This window comes from Lissotriton helveticus, chromosome 5_1, assembly GCF_964261635.1.
Source record: "Lissotriton helveticus chromosome 5_1, aLisHel1.1, whole genome shotgun sequence".
NCBI lineage: Eukaryota > Metazoa > Chordata > Amphibia > Caudata > Salamandridae > Lissotriton > Lissotriton helveticus.
This window is the reverse complement of record NC_136065.1, coordinates 2141491927-2141515611: the sequence shown is the minus strand read 5'-3', so window position 1 is coordinate 2141515611 and position 23685 is coordinate 2141491927. Positions and strand designations below refer to the sequence as shown.

The 23685-nt window shown below is 48.8% G+C and overlaps 1 protein-coding gene across 3 annotated transcripts in view; it reads left to right on the top strand.

Moving 5' to 3' along the window:
• Positions 1 to 22916, top strand: part of DOLPP1 (dolichyldiphosphatase 1) — a 60539-nt gene extending 37623 nt beyond the window's left edge. For all 3 annotated transcript variants that reach the window (XM_078646262.1, XM_078646263.1, XM_078646264.1), the window contains exons 5-8: positions 4807 to 4905; positions 6457 to 6585; positions 6896 to 6985; positions 22348 to 22916. In XM_078646262.1, coding sequence (XP_078502388.1) covers positions 4807 to 4905; positions 6457 to 6585; positions 6896 to 6985; positions 22348 to 22384 — 355 coding nt within the window. In that variant the 3' untranslated portion in view covers positions 22385 to 22916. The remainder of the gene's footprint in view (positions 1 to 4806; positions 4906 to 6456; positions 6586 to 6895; positions 6986 to 22347) is intronic.
• The last annotated feature ends 769 nt before the right edge of the window (positions 22917 to 23685 follow it).

The following is a 23685-nucleotide window of genomic DNA, read 5'->3' as shown; positions in this document are numbered from 1 at the left end:
TCCTTGCCCAAGAACTGGACCTCCTTATCCTCACAGAAACTTGACTCAACGATTCCTCTGGCCCAATACTTGACTTATTAGTCCCTCCAAGCCACAACATTATCAGATTCGACTGAGTTAAGAAAACGGGTGGTGGCATAGCCTGTATCTTCCGCAACTCTCTCACAGCAAAACAGTCCCCTTCATCTAATCTCTCATCCTGTGAATACTTATGCATAGATATCACTAGCACACACAGACCCTTATGCACCCTTCACATCTTCTACCACCCCCAGGTGATAACCTCCCTCTAATTGAACAAACTATGGAAACCTGGGCCGACACTGTCCTCAGATCTTGCTTGGTGACTTCAATCTCAACTGGAATGACCCACATGATCAGACAGTTACCACCCTCCAAAACCTTCTAACCAACCTCTCCCTGACTCAATTTTGCAACAGCTCCACACACAACATAGGCTCGACACTGGATCTAATAATCTCCAACCCCAACTCCATTCACCTCTAATCCATTCTCCCATGTGACTGGTCTGACCATCACTAAATCAACTTCCTTATACTTGAAAGCTGGAACCACAAAAGTGCACAACCACTAAAACTAAAACAATGGAAAAGATCGCTCCATAACACAAGCTTAAATTAGCTCATAGAACGATACAATTTCTCCCTTCCGCCGCCTTCAAATATGAACAATGTTCACGACCTCACTGAACATTATAACAATGCCATGCTATCTGCCTTGAATGGTACGGCCCCCCCTTCAACTAAAAAGAATACCCATCAAAGACTCCAAACCTTGGTTCAATGACAGCCTAAATGCGGACAGACGCAGCCAAAGACTAGCTGATCGCACCTGGAGATCCACTCCTTTCACGGATCTTCTAAAAACTCTAAGATTCAAAAGAAGTAGCTATAACAAACTTATTAGAACGGCCAACGCTACCTTCTTCAAAGACCAACTTGACAAAGCCAAAAATCAACCGAAACGACTTTTTGAGCAGATTAATTCACAATCCAACAACACCTCTACCCAATCTCAGCACCTCTCTCGCCGGCAACCAAACTGCGATGCGGTTGCTGACTTCTTCCTCAAAGACGAATAAAATAAAATCAGTTCTAAGGTCTGCTGCACTTAATCTCTCGCCCTCTCTTGACTCCTCTGTCTCTACACCCCTTGTGGTCTCTCCCTCAAAAACAATGCTTCTTGGAGTCAATTCACTCCCCTTGATTGCATTATCATCCTCCATATTCTCTCGACCTTAAACCCTCAAATCACTTCAATGACCCCCTCTTCACAACTTCTTTAAAGAAATGATTGGATCACTAGCACCGCTCTGGTCCAAGATCATCAACGCCTCTTTTCTTCAAGGTGAGATCCCGGACTGCCTAAAAGCTGGCCTAGTCCGCCCTATTCTCAATAAACCCTTGGCTGACCCTGTTGACCTTAACAACTACCGACCAATCACAAACATATCCATCCTAGCAAAATTACTGGAGAAATGTGTTCATGAACAACTATCCAGCCCAATTGAGCATTTCCAGCTTCTCGACCTATTCCAATCGGATTTCCGCTCTGGCCACAGCACCGAAACGGCCATTACTCACATAGTTGACGATGCTCTCACTTTACTTGACCAAAATGAAGCCTGCCTTTTAATTCTTCTCGATCCATCATCTGCATTCGACATGGTCAAACATGACAATCTACCCTACCTCTTGGATCGCAGGATGAAGCTCTCAGGCACGGTCCTTAAATGGTTTTCTCCCTTCCTCAACAACAGGACAAAAAGAGTCAAATCCAACTAGTCTGTCTCCAACCTGAGCCCATGCACACTTGGTGTTCTCCAAGGATCCTCACTCTTCCCCCACACTCATAAACCTTTGTCTTGAACCACTGACTTTAATTCTTAAAGCTTCCAATATCACAGGTACGCGGACGACACCCAACTCCACATGAAAGTCCCCTCCCCCGAAGACATCAACTCCCTCAATGGAACCCTTCTCAAAACCCTCAACTGGCTCACCTCCAACTATCTCAAATTAAACACCCTCAAGATGGAATCCCTCCTCATTGCACCCGCTAGGCAAACCCCCACTGTTGTGAAATATCTCTGTAACCTCACCGCTCTCAACTGCACACCACCCATCATTGATTCCACTAAATCACTGGGAGTGGTGCTAGACAAAAGCCTAAACATGCAAGATCACATCAGATCATCGACCAAAGGAGCGAACTTCCAACTTTGCACCCTAAGACAACTCAAACCCTACCTTCCCCATGAAGACATCAAATTGGTGGTGCAAGCACTTCTCATCTCTAGACTAGAATATGGCAGTGCCACTCTATATGGACTGGCGAAACTCAGTTTAGCCCCATCAGAGAATCTCTAAATGCTGCTACGAGACTCATCACGGGTTCTAAGAAGACTAACCACTTTTCGCCAGACCTGAAATCGCTCAATATGCTTCCTTTTGAGACGAGGCTCCAACTAAAGATCGCTTGTATGACCCATAGAGCACTACACTTCAACACCCCACTCTACCGGACAAACAAGCTGGAACTATCTGGTGTCTCCAGGTCCACAAGGAGCACCGGCACACTGCTGCTCAAGCCAAAGAAATGTAATAAGCTGAAGACCTACAATCGTACGTTCTCTGGCATCTCCCCGAGAATCTGAAACTCCCTTCCAGTGTAAACAAGACTGATTCCCTCCACACTTGCCTTTTAAAGGGAAGTTAAAGCTCTACTAATGATCAAGGCGCTGATTTAGATGCTTTACTCCTTGCCTCTAGCTTACTGAATACATATCATTTGTTGCGGCCCAATGTCACCTGCCATATTGTAGTGTTTGCTCTTGATGTTTATTGCCCTACCTTTCGCTCTTACCCAGCCGACTTCCTATGTCCACCATAATGTCATCTTGCTCCTGTTGTATATTGTCCCACTGTTACCTTGATCTGTCTCCCCTAGCTGTTTTCCTATGTCTGCCTCAATCGTATGTAAAGCGCACTGATACCCACTTGGGTCATGTTCGTGCTATACAATACTTAAAATAAATAAATTAGGTCATGAAGCAATAGACCTCAGATAGTTGCTGCCTTTGAGTTGCCCAGGCTGGTCATTGCTGTCATACACTTCCGATGAATGTACACCAGTACTTCCGAAAGGTTGTTATAAGAACCCATTGAGCTTTTCCTTTCCACATTTTGTTTCTTTTATTGAAACCTTCTTCTAGCAGAAAGGTTCCATCGGACATTGGGCGACAAAAGAAGCATATGGCAGTTCCTTTGACAAAAAGGCAGATTGGAAAGTTTGAACACTTTTTTTTTCTGTAAGTTATGATTCTCATCCAAAGAGGGATGACTACCTTTAACCAGTCCAGATCCTATTGGGTTATTGCTTGCAAAGGGGAAATACATCCATTTCATTAACGCCAAAGGCTCCTTTAATAATATGATCTCTAAACCGCCTGGTTACTCCCTAGGTCGTGTCCCCCACGCTACTCAAGCTAAGACCTGCACTGACCCTAAGTAACAAGCTGGACCAACCTAGGTTGTGGAAAGAACCAGGTCTTACATTTCTTACAAAAGACTACTTTCATGTGGGTTAGGGGGAGATGGCTACCAGGAGCCCCTCGTAGAAACATCCATAGTAGTCCTATTTGCAGAGCGGCTTCCAGGAGATCAGTTAACTCCTGTTGAAGACACAGCTGTCCACAATATGACTCTTAATATGAGTCTCTCTGGCACTTCTGTGGTTAAGGAGCACTCTGCCTCTCTCAGTTCACCTCTACTTTGATAGTTTGATGCTGAGTTTGTCATTCAGTGTTTACAAGTATCAGTAAAATGTTATAATGAAGGACTTATAGCACGCCGTCACCGGAATCTTAACCTCTTCAGTGCCGCGCGAATTTCGCTGCAGTGCTGAAGGGTTATAAATCATATTGGCTCATGACGGAAATGTTCCGTCATCAGCACCGACGCTGATGACGGAACCGTTCCGTCATGAGCATGGAAGGGGTTAATGTAATCCCTGCCCACCTCCCTGAGAAGCCAGGAGGTGGAGTTAGGGCGTCAGGCTTGTCGTAGGATCCCAGCGAATCACAGAAGCTTGGCAATGAAGTGCTGGTCACGTGCCAGAGCTGGCTTCCTTTAGGAGTCAGAGCTCCGCCTGGGGGGTGAATGCACAGTTCATTTGTTGCTCTGTAAATCACAGATATATTTTGAAGGTTTTCTATAGCGCGAACAAGACGCTTGCGGGTATCCGAGCGCTTTACATGTAGATGTAGGAAACAAAAGTAGACATAGCAAACACAGTTATAAGTGATTCAGATATACGATAATCCGAAAGGTAAAAACTAGCGATTAAAATATGGAGAAAAACACTTTTTTCACTTTTCCGTTTAATAAATAGCCTTTTAAAAACCTTAACTTGACAATGAAGAGGTCACAACAAATAAACAGTCACAATGCTATCTTTTAAAGGGAAGAAAATAAGCTTTTAGCCAGCCATGTGTTGCAATATGTATAATTAAACAAGATCTATTTTGTAGAGATTTTCATCACACCGATGCAGAGCTGTTCCTTGTTAATGAATTCATTGACGATTCCCATTGCAAGAAGTTAATTGTTCGCTCATTCTAGGCTGGATCTCCTCATCCCTTTGAGGAGGGACATTGAGGGCTGCTTAAGCGAGCCATGCTTCACTTTCACAGGAGTAGCAAAGCTCCTCCTTGGGGCTCTACTTTCAAACAGGACAGTATGGCTGACTCATTTGCAACACCTGCTTTTGTATTTTTCTTTACAGAATGCATCAAACGAACAACGCTCGCTGCCTGGACTTATTATGGAGACACATTCTATCTGTGTGCCTGGTGACGGGAGCTCTGCTCGTATCCTATAGTCGGTATGGGATGTTTGCTAGTCCATTATATGTTTTTGAAGTCTGCTTGTTCACTCTCTCCTTGGACCTGGCTGTGCTCCTGTTACCTTCCTTTCATACTTTCTGTGACTTCATTGTTTTGTGTTGCTTTATCATAAGGGGTTAAGAGTTCCAGAAAATAACCTCCTCCAGCTTAGCCACCAGCTTCTGTGCTGTTCTACTCTGGTACAAAAGGGGTGGTGATGGACGGAGCATCTGAATTAATCAAACACTCACACCCAGTCAAAAGATCTGGGTTTAATCCATCACCGTTCTTTAGCCCACTCTGCCACCCCAGTTCAGACATGGCTATATGCATCACTACCCCCTTTTGTACCGTTCTACTCTGGTGGCCATCAGCCCCATATGAACTATGGTTCGACATATGAAGGGGCTGTACCTTTGCCCCGTTTGCTTGCCTTAGGAAAGGTTGGATTGAGGAGTACACTATAAGGCCCACAACTCACTTAAAAAACGTCTTCCTTAAAAACTTGAATTGTCCCTTTTCCATCTTCCTGGCAAAAGACACCTGGAAGAAAGCAGAAGCAATGAATAACCAAGCTTTTTTTCTCGTACAAAGAGTGAGGCCTCTTTTTTTCAGTGCTACTATTGTATCGTAGACACACGTAGACATTTTTGGATGTAGCTGAACAGTTGGCCAGTCTTCCTTATGGGCTGGCTGGGTGTGTCTGTAGCTTGTAGAACTGTTGCGGCACAGATGCTGCTCCTTTACTTTGCTCATTGTGATTTCCAAGCCTTCGTCTCTGAAGTGCCATTAATGGGTTTTTTTGCACCCGGTTAAGCGTGGTTGAGGATGGGAGACTCGAGCTCTGCGTGATTCTCTGATCTCCTCTAGTGTCTAGTCTGCTTACCCTGAGCTCTTGTGGAGTCTGCCTGTCGCAACAATGCAGTTCTATTGAGTCTCCATGCTTTCTCCTTTGATGCTGTATCTTAAGCTTCTGTGAAGTCTGTGTGATCACTTGGGGACTGCAATGTCTCAATTTTTATGGAGTCTACATGAGTGCCCTGGTGTTTCACTCCCTGTTGGAGTTTCCTTCTACTGACGGTTGATGCTTTGTCTGAGCGTCGGTGTAGTCTCCATGTTCTGACTGAAGTTGTGACTGAGCTTCTCTGTAATCTGCCTGCTCTGACGGTTGATGTGGTGCTTCCATTCCAGTGGAGTCTGCCTATTCAGCGGGTGTCGCTGTTTCTCCGTTCTAGCGCAGTCCGCCCGCTTCTGTGGGCGATGCTGCATTGGAGCTATTCTGAACTCTGCTTTTTCTGCTCCGTATAAGTTGGGGTGAGCTTGTCTTCAGCTTGAATGCTCTGACGTGTGATGCTGATCGCTTGTGAAGTTTGCCTTCTCTGTTAGCTCTTTCACTGCCTCTATGGTACATACATACATTTTACACCCTGAGAATGAAAGGGGTAATTTTTAAGGACTTGTGTGGTCGACCAGTTGTAATGGGCACGGCTGTCTATAGGACTCAGATTGCTTTCTGATGACCGGTATGTACCGCTTCCTCTCTTATGCAGAGTGTACCTGCTGTACCACACGTGGAGCCAAGTGGCATATGGTGGTGTCGTGGGATGTGTGATGGCCATCGCATGGTTCGCCTTCACACAGGAGATTCTAACCCCGCTGTTTCCTAGGATCGCAGCATGGTAAATCTTTAAAATCATACTTTGTGGGCTGCATCAAATGAGAATGTGTCAAATTAGAGTACTGAACCATTCAATCTGTGCGTTGATTTTTAACTTGTTACATGTTGCTAGCACAGCTTTTAAATGACTTCAGACACCAGTGTCTGAGTGCAGTGAGTCAAAAGGGACACTCATGTAGTGGTACTGGCGGCAGTGAGTGTGGTCAGATGCATATATCCTTAGCAAAGGAAGGGCGCTGATTGAGTAAAAGAAACTACAAACATGGGAAGTAGTCTCCAAAAATTGTTTATTTTGTCTCCCTTTGATTTAGGCCGATTTCAGAGTTCCTCTTGATCCGAGATACTAGTCTTATCCCCAACATCCTGTGGTTTGAGTACACGGTCACCAGGGCTGAGGCCAGGTAAGGACCTTTTTTCACCCTCTTGTTACCCCAACTTGTTTGCATTCCACTCAGCAATAAATATTGATGGGGCACTGATTTTGTTCTACTTCCGCTGCAGCTTTTTTTCTGCAATCTATTCCTGGGTTACCGTAAAAAAAAAACAGTAGATTTGGTAGACGGCAACAAACCGCTGTCCTATAGCTGATTTCGCAGAGAGCTTACTTTGCCATATTTGCATCTATTCGATGCTAGTACATTTTCTGTTTCTAACTTTATATTGCCCAGCCTATTTTGTTCTAATTTACTGCTGATTCCGTGGTTTTTAAAACTGTTTGACGGTTCTTTAACTCTCTGGTCTTCCCCGGTCCGCGGCGGCTTTCCTGCCGTTTGCTGCGGAGGGATGTCTCTATTTTTTCACACTTCCAGTGGCACGCTTCCGGCAGGGTTAGCAGTCTAGTTTCCTGCTTACCCTATTTAGGAGCATGCTGGAGAGCGCTGCTGGCGCGCCTAAGACAAGCCCATCTGTGTCAGGACCGGGCCCATGGCCAGAGACCCTGATCCTCTTTCAGGAGAACACAAGATTCATCGTCAATTTTCAAGTGATGCCATGTGCGCGTTACGCCCTCCTGACCACCACACTTGTATAAAAATGTTTATCCCTGAAATATTGCCTTTAGAAGAAACGCAATGAGTGCATTGTAAGATAGCAATTCCAATATTACCATGCAGGATAAAATATGACATCACTAAGCCCTCTGAGTCTCATATGACCCTTGTGAAACAGAAATCTAAAATAGCAGAATTTATTAAAGACTCTAAACTAGATGCACTCTTTTTAACAGAAACTTGCAACAGGATGCAACCGATCCCGATTTTACAATAGCAGTACCTCAAGGTTTTGAAATCTTTAGACTGGATAGACCATCAAAAAGAGGCGGAGGACTTGCTTTAATCCACCGCAGTGAGCTAAGTACACATTCCTCAGAGATCCCCACCACAGATTGTGAGGCCTTTCTTTTAAAACAAACACTTCTTAAGCAAGAGACTTTTAAAGGAATATTAATCACTTGGAGATGTCAATTTTCATTTAGAATCAGCGACAGATAAAGATACATTAAATATCCTTGAAATTACATCTGAAATAGACCTTAAATAATTTATATATGACCGTACACATCTAGCTGGTCATACGTTGGATAGACTTTTTCCAATAATCCGCCATTGCCAACCTTACTACACTTCCATTAGTCTGGTCTGACCATTGTGCAGTACCTTTTTATTATAAGTTATCCCCCCCCCTCCTGTCAGATCACTACTACACCAGATACTAAGGTCTTGAGTAGACCTTAGCATAAAATTGATCCTGCAGTATTAACACGTCAGCTGACACAGCATCAACCCGACTTAGGTATGGAAGCGAACTCCTCAGCCATAAACTATACCACATGGCTTGAATCCAATTTGGAAAACTAGCTCCCACCATCTCTGTAAACAAATATAAAGGGGAACCCTCACCCCTTGGTTTTGCGAGGCTTTAAGACTGGAAAAACAAGCATGCAGGAGGCAAGAGAGGAATTGGCGTAAACATTATGACAAATCCGAAAAACATTGTTATAAAGCTATCCTTGCAAACTATAAAAAGATGGTCAATAATGAAAAAAGCCGTTATTACATTCAACTAATTGATAAAGCTGGCAACTCTAGTAACAAATTGTTTCAGGTTGTAACAAAACTCACCTCAGTTTCAAAAAACAATTCTTCGATCTACAACTAAGAATTTTGCAACATGCTTGCCCGGACGTTTAAAACGAAGGTCGACAAAACCTTTGACCTTTTCGACAAAACTGAAGTTAATACAGACTTAAAAGACCAGGAAGTAACTGATGACATGTTGCTCACTGAATTCACTCTAACCTCTCCGTATCAAGTAGTCACGCTTCTTTTAGCTGCCATATCTGGCTCCCCCGAAGACTCGTCCCCCCGTAAGCTTTTACAGCTTGCAAATCAGTACATTACCCCCCATCTATCATCCGTGTTCAATCAAATGCTTTTGCAAGGATCATTTCCTATTATTTGGAAACAAGCCTGTATCCTTCCTCTTATTAACAAACATTTACAATGCAATGGTTTCGCCTTTTGAAAAGTTAGAGCTATTGGCATTGTAAATGACAAAATTTGTATTTATGTGTTGGTTTTGAAAACCGATAAATAAGTGGCATTGTCATTTACAATGCCAATAGTTTAATCTCTGGCAAATGCAACACAAAGACACACACACACACACACACACACCAACAGAGCCACACACACACACACACAGCGTTTCCTCTGCTTGTTAACGTTTTACACATTGCGTTGCGCCGAAAAGCTGCGCGGTGCTTTTTAATCACTATACAGGTAGGTGTTAGCAGCTCATGAGCATGTACTTACATCTGCTTATTTTATTTAATGCATTTTTATAAAGTGCATCTTTACCCAAAGGTGTCAGAGCGCTGTACAATAGAACCAGTTATGTTACTGGAGAGAAATGTTACAAAATAGAACGCTACAAAAATAGCAGGACACAATATCAAACACAGCAAGCGAGAAGAGGTAGGGAAAAACATAGAAGGCAAGAACACACCTTCAAACACAGCAAGCAAGGAATGTATAAGAAAATATTACAAATTTACAATGACTAACGATAACGAACTTCCTAGAATGGTCAAAATCAAACCGCTTGGGCTGTTTTGGTAGACGAGATGTAAAAAGGGCCTACATGAGATGCCATTGCACTTGCTGGAATGCAGCAGCCAAACACTATGCCTAAACCTTTAAGCACTGCAGGGCACTGCTAAAACACCTACAACCAGCAGTCTGAAAGGCCATCGACCTTTTTAATACTGACAAGGGTTGAAATATAGTCCCACTCCCTGCTTATACTGATGACCAAGTGGGTAAAGTAAATACCAGTGAAAAGAGACTAACATTTATCATAGTGTACTTCACAATAAAGGGAAAAATATAAACAACAAGTAGTCCCTATTGTGACCTTTAACTGAAAGAATGGATGAGAACTAGTGGAGGAACGCGCATTGTACACACATCTGAGAGGACAGAGCGTGTTACGGAGCACCAGTTTTTTATTGGTTTAAGCCCTGCCAATTTGTAAAACCGTTTCCTAAGTTTATAGAAATGGTTAGACTACTCGAGAGTGCAATAGCTTACACGCGCCTGATCTGTCTAGTATGGACATCCCATCATCTACCGAACCACGCGAAAGCAAAGTATGATGAAATAAAATACGAGTGAATGGGGTGATGTAAAAGGGAGCGTTGCTACGACTGTGTGGATATACACTTTAGCATAGACAGCAGGAAAGCATCACTACTGTGTCTAGGCGTCTAACTGACAGATGTCTCAATGTTTGTTTGTAAACCTTCCTCGGGCTCTGGGCTAGGCCGGCCACAGCCAGTTCAGTCGGAGTCACCTTAGTCCCGCCCTCGGCGCTCTCGCGCCCTGTGACACCACATGACGTCACAGGCTGCAATGCAAGCCCAGCCAATCACAGCAAAGCACTATAAATGGACGGAGCTGGAGGCTGCCTGTTTGCCTAGCAACAGTGGGACGTAACCCGGGGAGGGTAGTGATATCGCGTGAGAAGAACGATTAATGCTCCAGTGCACATAAAATCCTGGCGCACAGCGCTGCACCACAGTAACGCAGGCGAGTAGGTTACTTGCATCGCACCAACTCCTACATAAATACTAATAATAAAAACCGAGAAAATAAACATACTTTTGATGTGTATTAATGAAAGCGCATTTTTTCAACAATACCTTAATAAGGATAGCTGTGCAGAGAGGCTGGGACTTAACAAAATAAACGTGCATATTACACAAACCCAGTGTCAACCCGTGTTTAGTTTAAACGTGCACGATTAACTTAAAAACTTAGCATTAGCACAGAAACAGCGTCAACATGCCGACGAAAGCATTACAATGGAAAGGACATGAGACGGGGGCAACGGAGACAACACCACGGAGACACGCAAAGACTTAGCATTAGCACAGACACAACGTAAACATGCCGACGTAAGCATTACATTGGAAAGGAGATGAGACTGGGGCAACAGAGACAACACCACGAAGACACAGACAGGGAGACAACGAAGCGAGATAGACGTACAAAGGGAAAGGATATTAGAAACAAATGCTTCTTACCTGATCGCAAATACACAGTACTTCCTGGCAACTTAAAACTCGCAGTCCACTCCAACAGAAGACACTCCGAAAAAGAGAAAAACATGACCAAAAAAAAAAAAAGAAAACACGCCCACCGCCGCATGACGATCGCAAGGGGGCGGGATGAGTAAAAATGGCGGGAACGCCCACGAATCTGCTCCGGCAATGACGGACAGATCGCTCTTCCAATGGCTAGCCTCCATTTATGGAGCTAGCCAATGGAAGAGAAGGCGGGACCAAAGCCAGTACTGTTCTAACATTAGATGGCAGCGGACGCCAGGCGAAACCTAAAAAGCCAAACCTTGACATTAGCGATCCTGCTAATTATCGCCCCGTTTCAAGACTTCCGCTGCCAGCTAAAATTGTAGAAAAGATAATCAATGCAGAACTACCTAATTTTATATCTGAGAATCAGCTTTTAGACCCCAGTCAGTATGGATTTAGAGCAATTCATAGCACTGAGACCGCATTGATAAATACTACAGAAGAAATACGAATGACATTAGACAGAGAAGGGTAAGCAGCTCTTATTTTACTGAACCTGTCCGCGGCGTTTGACACGTTGCACTATGGTCTATTGATCCCTTGTTTGAACATTATAAAAATTAAAGGAAAAATTCTTACTTTGCTAACATCCTTTCTATCAGGGAGATCGCAAACTGTGAATCTGGGTCAGTTTAAATCCTCACCATTTAGTTTACGTTGTGGGCTCCCTCAGGGCCCTTCATATAGCCTGACGCTTTTTAATATGTGTATCTGAACTTGCACCTGAATCCAACATCCGATGCTGACGACACCAAATTGGTGATCTCAGCTGTGGATAATGACGACAACTATTCCCTAAGATTACACGATTGTATGATCGCCCTGAGTAGCTGGATGAGCAAATGCTGCTTAAAAGTGAACTCAAGCAAAACAGAGGTTCTCTTATTCGGTAACCTCTCTCCAACATGGTCTCCTGCTTGCTGACCAGACAGCCTAGCCCCCCTGTTACCACCCCCACCCCCCCACCCCATTCCAGTGATTAAAGCCAAAAATCTTGGCTTTATCATGGATGAGAAGCTCAGCTAGGAGACCCAGGTGTCTAAGGTAGTGTCCTCCCCTTTCTATACCATTCGAACCTTCATTCTAAGTTGGATTGTAGTAACGGCTTATACATGAATCTCCAGGTCTGATTACTTGGGAAGCTTCAGGCGGTACAGAATGCAGCCGCCAGATTGATCCTGGATGTTCGATATTGGCAGGCATTCAGGATCTTCATTGGCTCCCGGTGCGACAGTGGATTCAATTTAAGGCACTCTGTGTTGCTCATAAGGCCCTGCACAGAGAAGGACCAAGATTTATATGGAAGGCTTTTAGCTGGTACACGCCTAGTAGAACTCTTCGATCCGCCAAGGCTAGATTGGTTATCGCCGTAAGAGTTAGAAAAGCGAGTTGGGGAGGAAGGAGTTTCAGTAGCTCTCTTCCGTTACATCTTAGGACTATATCTACCCTTCTTGTCTTTAGATAGGAACTCACGACTTGACTGTTTAGAAATTAGCTATACCTCACCATAGTTTGTCCATGTTCCTGAAAGCGCCAAGACACCCACGAGTATACGCGTGCTATACAAGTTTCAATAACATAACCTAACATAGACATCTAGCCGCAGATTCCTTACCTTTTGATTTTCCCAGGCATCAGACTGGATCAGGAAGATTTTTCTTCGAGCAGTACCCTTGCGTGCCATTAGGTTACATCGGTTGGCTCTGTGTGATGTTGGTGTCGTCTCCGCTGTTGTGGCGTCTGCGTCACCTATATAGGTGCCACCCCAGCACTCTGACGTTTGTTCTTTTCTTTCTACGCCAGCCAGCACAGATCCGTCAAGAGTCTCGCTTTTTGACAGGCTTTTTTCAACATTTTGTCAAACGTTTTTTGGTGTGTAGGTCTTTTCACCATGTCCAAGAAGACTTCTTCAAGCCATGCAGTGCCTGGCGCAGCGCCATGTCCGTTCGGATTCACACTTGGTTTACCGTCTTTGGTGCCTAAATCACGACTATGACTGCAAGTCATGCTCCTCCTGCAGGGCCATGGCTCTGAAAGCTTTGAGGGAGCGGACCCTAAAGCTGCCTGCGGCCGGGTGCTCGGCACCTTGTAGTTCACCCCAGTGGTCTCAGTCACGGTCCCGGTCGTGAGGAAGGTCTGGCCACCACTTCGGGAGCCCCAAGTCTTTGTCCTCCCACTCAGTCTGAGTGTCTATCATGTAAGAAGCATTAACATAAGAAGTCAAAGCATCATTCAGCTTCTCCCCGTCCGCTGGCCGACGCGACAGAGGAGTTTCTGTGTTCTAGGCCTCGCTCTTCAAAACCTGCGCCTGGGTTGGCTCTGCTCTTTCCAGTGTTTCTGGGATCCAGAGCGACACCCTCCCAGCTCAAGGAGTTCCATAATGCTATGCACCTCCTATTTGGGCGACCCAACTCTACCAGCTTGCCTTTAGGCCCGTAGGCTGAGGAGACTCAATCGGGTTCCGCACCAGCGGCTCCAGTGGTACCCTTGTGAACTTCCCTGGTGTCGGTCCCGGCGCCAAGAACCTGGCGCCAAGAACCTGGCGCTGCACATGCCCACTGGCAGCACCAGCCCCAGCCACACTTCTTTTCCCGATGGTCCGGAGCCAGATAGGCTGTAGAACTCTTGGATTCTGTATAGTTTCCTCAGCCCTATTCTGAAGGGCTACGAATAAAGGAAGATTGGGAGGGTCGCTGGACACTTTACAAGACTGGTGTGAGGAACAGGCCAGTGGACTGGGTACCTCTCCAGATTCTGGCCTGCATTCTTCTTCCCCGTACCCTGGCTACAGAGAAGGCAGCATCCTACTCTGTGGTTTTGTGGAGGGTGCTGAGGTCCTGAACCTTGAGCTCTCCTGTGGCTGTCAAGACTAAACTCACAGAGGTCCTGCAGCCTGGTGGTTCCTCATCAAAGCTTCTGCTGCCTTTCGACGAGGCCTTAACTGATGTCCTACTGGGCACCTGGTCCAAGCCCAGCACATGGCTCCTGTGAATAGGACAATTGCCCACCATTGAGTGACCCATCTTTCCTCGCCAACCACCCTAACCCTTGGAGTTTGGTGGTCCAAGCCTCTACCTCCCAAGGCGTAGTCCCTCCTGCACCCCTCAGATATGGGATCCAAGAGGCTGGATATTTGGGGTAAGACATTTTTTCCTCCTCCAGCCTTTCTTTGCGGTCACTGAACACCATGTGCTTATCGGTCCATTATTCCCACACTTTATGGGAAGCGGCTGCTCAAGTACTGCCACAGGTTCTGGAGGAGGCTCAGGCAAAGCTCTCCCAATCGGTGTCAGACTGGAGACATGCAGCAAAGTTCGCCATCCGTTGTGGACTTGACATGACCGACTCACTGGGCAGAGCAATTTCAATGACAGGGCTGTTAGACGCCCTGCATGGTTGAGGACTTCTGGCTTTTCGGGGGGTATTCAGGCCTCTCTCATGGACATGCCCTTTGATGGCGCCCATCTCTTCGAAGACCAGGCAGACATGGCACTGGATCGCTTTAAGGACTCCTGGGCTACGGTCAAATCCTTTGGCCTCTCTGTGGCCACTCGTCCTCAGTCTACCTTTCGTGGCTATGGAAGGGGCTTTCAGCTGCTCCAGCCATATCCCAGCCACAAGACTGCAAGTCCAACAACGTCTGCATGGCCATGGGTTGTTTTGGCCCGTACGTCAGGCGGCAAGAGGTCTGGCCAGCCCAGCGACCTCTGGCCCCCCCTCAACCCCTTCCCCTGGCACCCTAAGTGCAGCGAAGCGATCGTGAGTACATGGGCTGGGAGTCTGTCAGCAGGAACTCCAAAGCTCCATGATGGCTTTACTAAAGACTGAGGAATTTGGTACCAAACTTCTCAGCACATTATACTTACACTGATGCCAGTGTTGGATTTAATGTAAAATGCGCTCAGAGGGTGCTTCTTAGAGATGCCCCCTGAAAAATGTCCTGCCCTGGTGTGGTTCCTGACTGGCTGCGAGCCATCTGCCGCCATCAGACAGGTTCCTGGACCCTTGGGCAGAGAGCCTCTGCACTCTGGTGCCTGAAACAAAGCCCATCCTGCGCAGAGGTGTCATGCCTCCTTCCCCAGGATGGGCCTGTTCCACAAAGGGGAAGCTTCAATGACTTGCCGCCTTTGTGAGCTAGCCCCAGTGTCTGTTGCTGTCAGCAGCTGGATCCCACCGGTTTTGACCCCCACTTTGGGCGAGACAATCGGTGGGAAAACCTAGGAAGAAAGGGAAGCGTGCCTACCTTTGCCAACCCCACCCCTAAGGTGGAGAGGAGAAGTGAAACACACATTGCAGTCCCCTTCATCTTGAAGATGAGGGGACACACCCTCCCCCCAATCATAACGAGTCATCTGCCCCCTCCCACTGGAGGTAGGCGTAAGGGAGGGTGTAGACACCCCAGGGAAGGGACCCATTGGGCTCAACTTGCACGCCCCTGTGATGCCGCTAAATCTAGGTATTTAGGGGCACCCCTGAACTTATCAGGCTGGGATGCTTGATAACTGCCAGGTTACATCTTTTTGGAGTTTTAATATCGAAATGCTCAAAGTGTGTAGAGCTCCGGATTTAAAGGGGACCTCTGGTTAATGTCTTTCCTTTTCTTTGTGGATGCATTGGTCTCTTAAGCGACTAATGTGTAAATGACTTGAGCATAACCTAGCTTCCCTGGTGAGGTTGATTTTTCATCAATATTTGGGTGAGGGTTGGTATTGGTGGGCATTCAGTATGGTTTGTAGGGGGGAAATTTGTATTTGCTGTACATGCAATTATCACTCCTGTCAATCCTTCTCATTGGACACTGGCATCATATCAGCGAGCCGCGAGATGGGATTCCCAGGGAAAATGTCTAGCCACCATTAATGAGGCGCATTTCTTGTCTATAATTGTACTTCACTGTCATGGGGGATTGTCCTCTTTAAGGAAGGTGGAGTAATTCCGGGGATCTTCCATCCTGCTACATCTGCTGTGATTATTCTGCTGCTCCTAGTAGGATGGGGATACCACGCTGCAGAATTTGACTCTAGCAACCCCCTGCTGGATTTAGACATTGCATCTTCTCTATTAGTTGACGCTTGCTCTGGAAAGGCACACATTGGCTTGATTGGTATGTGTGTGCATATCTGAAAGAGACACGTTAGTATTAGATTCCTTACCTTAGAATATCCCCAGGCGTCAGACTGGATCCGGAAATTTTTGCGTAGCAGTACCCTTGCGCGTCGGTAGGCGTCGTCTGCGGCTCCGCGTCCGTCGTCGGCGTCGTGGGCGCCGTGATGACGTCGTCGGAGTACTTAGACGCCGCCTCCGCGTGCTGACGTCAGTTCTTCTTTTTTCCGCGCCAGGAAGCGCAGATCTGGAAAAAGCAGTAACCCTAGTCAATTTTTTACTAACCTTTTTTGATCGTTTTGATCATTTCTCAAAGTCTTTCGACTCCGATTGGTGCCGTAGGGATGCCTGGCTTTAAGCACTGCGAGGATTGCGACCGCCTGATGTCGGTCACGGATCCTCACAACCTGTGTTTGACTTGTCTAGGCGTCGATCACGACGACAAGGCCTGCTCCGACTGCCGGGCCCTCTCTTCGAAAGCCAGACGGGAGCGGTCCCGCAGGCGACTCGAACTCCGGCAGTCGGTCCCGCGCCGCGAGAGGTCTCGGTCCCACGGGAGGTCGAGGGACAGGTCGCGGGCTCGGAGCCACCACAGCTCCGAGAGTAGGCCGCACTCCTCCGGGTCGAAGTCGTCGTCAGGTAAGAAGCACAAGAAGTCCAAGCGGCGTCATCGCTCTTCGGACTCCCCCCGACGCTCGCACGATGTGGCCAGGGGTTTGGGTGACACCACCCACGCGGCTCCGTCGGAGTCGCGGGCGCCGCGTCCAGCTCCACACCCTCCGGTCCCTGGGCTAAACGCGGCGCCGGAGGAGATCGAGCGCTTCCTCATGGCCATGAGGAAACTCTCTCCTCCGACGGGCTCCGCGGCGCCTTCGGGCCCAGCGGATCCGTCTGGGGCCTCAAGCGGGTCGGGGGCTTCGGCCCCGATGCCGTCGGGTGCTTCGGCCCCGACGCCTTCGGGCCCGGCGCCGCAGGTTCCCGTTATCCCGACGCCGCCGGTGCCTTCGGGACCCCGCTAGACCTTCTTCGGGATCTGGATCATTGCCGGTGGACCTTACGACCTCCCCGGCGTCGGACCATCAGGTGTCGCCCCCGGCGCCGTCCTCGGCCGGCACCGTCCCCGATGCCCCCTTCATTCCTGTTCAGACGTCGGGACGGCCCCGATGGGCGCCGCTCCAGACGTCGTTTGGAGAGTTTCACTTCTATGAGCAGGCCCCATTGATTGAAAACCCTGAGTCTCAGGAGATGGGTGATGAAGAGGATTAGGAGGGGTCTGAGGACCCTCTGACCAGAGTGTCAGTCTCAGGAGGACTGGGCAGGAGACCTTGGGGAGGCCAGTGGCCTGGACACCTCTCCAGACACTGGTTTTGTCTCCCCTCCTACCGTGGCTTCGGAGGAGGGGGCAACCTACAGTGTGGTGTTGATGAGGGCTGCCAAGGCCTTGGGCCTTGAGCTCCCCGTCGCGGCCGTGAGGACTAATCTTCTCACTGAGGTCCTTAAACCGCAGTCCAGCTCGGCTGAGCCTCTGCTGCCCTTTAATGAAGCCTTGACCGACGTTCTTCTGGGCACTTGGTCCAAGCCCGCTACGGGTTCGCCCGTAGATAGGAACGTGGCCAGATGCCACCGCCCCGGGCGACCCATGTTTCCTGTCCACCCACCCTACCCCCGAGAGCCTGGTCATCCAGGCCTCCAATTCCCAGACCGCATTCCCGTCGGCACCGCCGGACAGGGAATCCAAGAGGTACAAGCAGTACGGCAAAAAGATCTTCTCGTCCCTTAGTCTAGGACTGCGGTCTTCCAACACCGCATGCCTCTTGGGCCGCTACACCCACTCTCTGTGGGATACGGTCGCGGAAGTTGGAGGTACGGGCCAAGCCCTTGTGGAAGGCCGGGATGCAGCCAAATATTCTATACGGTGTGGGCTGGATACCACCGACTCACTGGGTAGAGCGATGGCAACGACGGTGGCGGTCAGACGCCACGCCTGGTTGAGGTCCGCCAACTTTTCGGCCGATGTCCAAAACACTCTGATGGACATGCCGTTTGATGGCCGTCGCCTCTTTGGCGACAAAGCAGACCATGCGCTTTAAGGACTCCAGGGCTACGGCCAAGTCCTTGGGCCTCTCAGCCCCGCGCCAGCAATCGGCTGCTTATCACTCCTTTCGTGGCCACGGAAGGGGTGTACCCACACGTGCTGCCAGCCACGCGCCACAGGTTAATACCCAACGCGGTGGCGGCCGTGGGAAACGCCGTCTCGGCGGTCGGGGACAACGGCGAGGTCAGTCCACACCTTCCCCCGCAGCATCTGCCTCAAAACCCTCCTAGTCCGTGCTTTCAGGCCCATGTGACGCCAGTGGGGGCAGGGTTCGCCATCACCACCTCCACTGGTGCACCGTCACTTCGGACAGGTGGGTGCTGCAGATCGTCCGAAGGGGCTACTCCCTCCCCTTCGAGGCGACTCCTCCAGCCATGCCACCGCAGAACCACCGTGTATCGGGGGATCATTTGCGACTTCTGCAGGAGGAAGTTACGGCCCTCTTGGCCAAAGGGGCCATCAAGCGCGTTCCTGGGCCAGAAGTAGGGTGTGGTTGCTACTCCCACTACTTTCTGGTACCCAAGAAGGGCAAAGGGGGCCTACGCCCTATCTTGGACCTAAGGAACGTCAACGGCTTCCTCCGGAAGGAGAAGTTCAAGATGCTGACACTGGCTCAGGTCCTAGCTGCCCTGGACCCAGGAGACTGGATGGTAGCGTTGGACTTGCAGGACGCTTATTTCCACATCCCCGTCCTGCCGGCTCACCGGCGCTACCTGCGGTTCACGGTTGGCCACGAGCACTTTCAGTATACCGTGCTCCCCTTCGGCCTTACCAGCGCCCCACGGGTGTTCACAAAGGTGATGGCGGTGGTCGCAGCTCACCTGCGCAGGGTAGGGGTTTTAGTCTTCCCCAACCTCGACGACTGGTTGTTGAAGGCGGGCTCGCCCCAGACAGTCGTCAGCCACCTCCAGACTACGGCAGACCTCCTGCACCGGCTGGGGTTCTCCATCAATGTGCCGAAGTCACACCTGTGCCCCTCTCAGAAGCTCCTTTTCATCGGAGCGGTTCTCGACTCGGCGCGGTTTCGGGTTTACCCACCCGAACAGCGGGTCCGGGATATTCAGGCTCTGATTCCCATCTTTCAGCCGTTATCCCGGGTCTCGGTCATGTTGACGCTGCGGCGTCTGATGGCCTCCTGCATCCTTCTGGTGCATCACGCCAGGTGGCGGATGCGGGCTCTGCAGTGGGACCTGAAGTTTCAGTGGGCCCAGCATCAGGGCAACCTGTCCGACCACGTCCTGATCTCGGAGGGCACTGCGAGACAGCTGCAGTGGTGGCTCACGGACCGCGATTGGGTCAGCGGCAGATCCCTCTCCCTTCCCCAACCGGAGCACGTAGTTGTGACGGACGCGTCCCTCCAGGGCTGGGGAGGCCACATGGGAGAGGCGGAGATCAGAGGCCTCTGGTCTCCGGCGGAGGCCCGGCTCCACATCAACCTGTTGGAGCTACGGGCGATTGGTCTAGCACTGAAGGCATTCCTCCCCTCTGTCCGGGGGAGTGTAGTGCAGGTGTTCACAGACAACACCACCGCCATGTGGTACTGCAACAAACAGGGCGGGGTGGGGTCGTGGACCCTTTGCCAGGAGGCTCTGCGCCTCTGGCAATGGCTGGAACGCCAGGGCGTGACCCTGGTGGCTCAACACCTGGCAGGTTCTCTGAACGCCAGGGCGGACAAGCTTAGCCGTCGGTGCATGATGGATCACGAATGGCGTCTGAACTCGGACGTGGCGCAAGCCCTCTTTCAGCGATGGGGAGAGCCTTGGTTAGATCTATTCACCACCGAAGAGAACGCGCAATGTCATCAGTTCTGCGCGTTGGAATTTCCAAGGCGGCACTCGTTCGGAGACGCTTTTCGTCGCGAGTGGAGTTGCGGTCTACTGTACGCCTTTCCGCCTATACCACTTCTGCCCAGAGTGCTGAAGAAGATCAAGCGCGACTGGGCCCAAGTCATCCTTGTGGCTCCGGACTGGGCACAAAGGTACTGGTATCCAGAGCTACTCAGTATGTCAGTCGATTCCCCCGGTTCGTCTGCCTCTTCAGGAGGACCTTCTGTCGCAGCAGCAGGGGACGGTCCTCCACCCGAACCTGTCCAGTCTCCACCTCCATGCTTGGAGATTGAACGGCGACAGTTGAGGCCATTTGACTTGCCTCCTGAAGTCTGTAACGTCATTCTGGCAGCCAGGCGTCCCTCCACAAAGTCGGTATACGCCTGCAGGTGGAACAGATTTGTGGCATGGTGCACAGCAAAGGCTGTGGATCCTCTTGCTGCCCCTCTTTCTGAGGTTCTTCTCTTCCTTCTTTCTCTTGCCCAGCAGGGCTCTGCTCTGGGCACTATCAAGGGCTACCTTTCTGCCATTTCGGCCTTTCTGAGGCTCCCTGATCAACCTTCTTTGTTCAAGTCCCCTATTGTAAATTCCTAAAGGGCATCACTCACACGTTTCCTCCTGTTCCGTTTGTGATGCCTCGGTGGGACTTGAACCTGGTTCTTACGTTTCTGATGTGCGCTCCCTTTGAGCCACTTCACAACTGTCCTCTTCGCCTTCTGACTTTGAAGACTGCTTTCCTGGTTGCCATCACCTCTGCCAGGAGAGTGAGTGAGCTCCAGGCCCTTTCTTGTACCCCACCTTTCCTTTCTGTCCATCCAGACAAAGTGGTGCTGCGTACCAAACCTTCTTTCCTGCCCAAGGTTGTCACGGCCTTCCACATCGGGCAGTCTATCACCTTGCCAACCTTCTTCCCGCCACCGCATTCCTCTAAAGAGGAAGAGCGGCTCCACCGCCTGGACCCAAAACGTGCGCTCTCATTTTACTTGGACCGCACACGCCAGTTCCGGGTGGATGACCAACTCTTTGTTGGTTACGTGGGCGCTAAGAAGGGGAAAGCGGTGCACAAGAGGACCATCTCCCGGTGGACCAACTTGTGTATCCAGGCATGCTACTCCTTGGCTAGTAAGGAGCCTCCTGTTGGATTACGGGCTCATTCCACCCGAGCCACGGCGACTACAACTGCCCTGGGCCGGGGTGTGCCCTTACAAGCTATTTGTCAGGCAGCTACGTGGGCATCGCTGCACACGTTTGCAAGACACTACTGCCTGGACAGTCAAGTCCGGAGGGATGGTTTCTTTGGCCGTTCCGTCCTCCAGGACTTTCTGGTGTGATTATTGGTTCGCAGACCCACCACCGGGGTTAGTATTGCTGGGGTATCTATTCTAAGGTAAGGAATCTAATACTAACGTGTCTCTTTCAGATGCACAAGTTACTACTTGTGTAACGATATATCTGTAAGAGACATTAGTTAGTATTAGATTCCTTACCGACCCACCCATCCTCCCCGTTCTGCGAACCAATATCTAGGGTTAGGGTTATCCCCTTTCAGGGCCCTAGTTTCAATGGCACCAGTGTTGGTTTTTAACATGGCTCTGCATTTCTGGCGCGGAAAAGCTGTGTCTAAGAACTGACGTCAGCACGCGGAGGCGGCGTCTAAGTACTCCGACGTCATCACGACGCCGGACGCGGAGCCGCAGACAACGCCTACCGACGCGCAAGGGTACTGCTACGCAAAAATTTCCGGATCCAGTCTGACGCCTGGGGATATTCTAAGGTAAGGAATCTAATACTAACTAATGTCTCTTATAGATATATCGTTACACAAGTAGTAACTTGTGCCTTAGGGTGTTTGACTGAGTAGGATGTGTGGGTGCCATCCTGTCTTCGGGGAATGCAGAGTTCATTTATGAGTAGTTTGAGAGAGTAAATAGAAGAAAGGTTCCACCTTTCGGTGGCTGCCTGGTACCTAAATGGAGGCATGACGGAGAGATGCCACAGTTTACATAATTTCTTTTTCAATAGGATTTATCTTGGTTGCCTGTTAGCATGCTGATACTTTATTTTATCACCTGTCTGTTCTTTTCGCAGAAACCGACAGCGCAAACTGGGTACGAAGCTGCAGTGAGAGCTGATGGCGACTGGAGGGGGGGAGCCAGAATCTAGCATTTCTTGGAGAAAGACCGAACCGTGACTTGTGCAGACCTGGAAGCAGCAGCAAGGGACCTTTTAACAGGGCAGACCAAAGGAGAAGGGAGTCTCCCAAGTGCCTGGGGCTGTGGCATGCAGGCCAGTGCCGGCTGCTCGGTACTGACTGGCGCATGTGGCATGGTGCAGGAGCCAGAAGCGTATCTGCACAGTGCCTGCACACTTAACAGATGGCACCCACCCTGCCCTACTGCGGGCTCTGGGTGTCTGAAATAAAGATGAAAAAACTGATCATGGGGGGACACACGTACGCAAATAATGCCTATTTCTGTGAAATCTTTATGGCACGAGAAAACACTTTTTATTTATTTATAATTTTTTTAATGGATCTTTAGTTTTCTGAGGTGTGGGTTAATTGGAGAGAAAATTGATTTGGCATTTCATAGACAGATTGTTTTCCTCTTGTCTTAAAGGACAGTTTGGAAGATAAAAATGTTGCACTTTGTAGAAAACCTGAAGCTTTTGTTTTACTTTTAAACCTACTTGTTTTAAGTGCGCCTGACTGCATGTGTAATGCCTGCTTGTGAGATGGATCTGTGCAGACATTGTGTTGCTCTGTAAAAAAAAAAAAAATGGGGGTGGGGGGGGGGGGGGGGGTCTTTTATTTCAGATTCCCTGTACTTATAGATATAAAACATCTGAAAACATTCCCAAAAAAATCAGGAATTGTCTCAGAAAATTGTATAATTATTCAATACTATGTAAAGCAATGAAAGGAAAGTATGTTTTGATCAACTAGCATTACTGAGTGTTTAGAGACAAGGTACAGTAAATACGGACTTGCGTGCTTTGACTTATGGAGCCAGCCGTCTCTTCCCTTGATGTCATTAGTCGCTCTTAAAAGGAAGAGGTGGCAGGGTAAGTGTGAAGTTTGAGCGTCATTCCTGGAATAGTGTAAGCCATGGGCCATGATGCACTTTGATGGATGCCTTCGTAGCCATCTGTGCATGCCTTCACCCACACAAATCCTTATATATTTGTCTTGTAGTATGAGGCACCAGACTTGCTGCTACCTTCGGCGCAGACATGACGTTAGTGTGGTGAATGCTGCATTTGTGAGCATTTAGATATAAAACTGGCTGGCAGTGTATAGAGTAAAGTGGGCAGTCTGGGGTGATTTCTTGTAAGGGAAGATCCAATAAAGTGTTTCTAATATAAGAGGATGGTTGAGCACATCAAATAAGATCTGCATGGGGAAATTAAGAACATTGTAAGTATCTT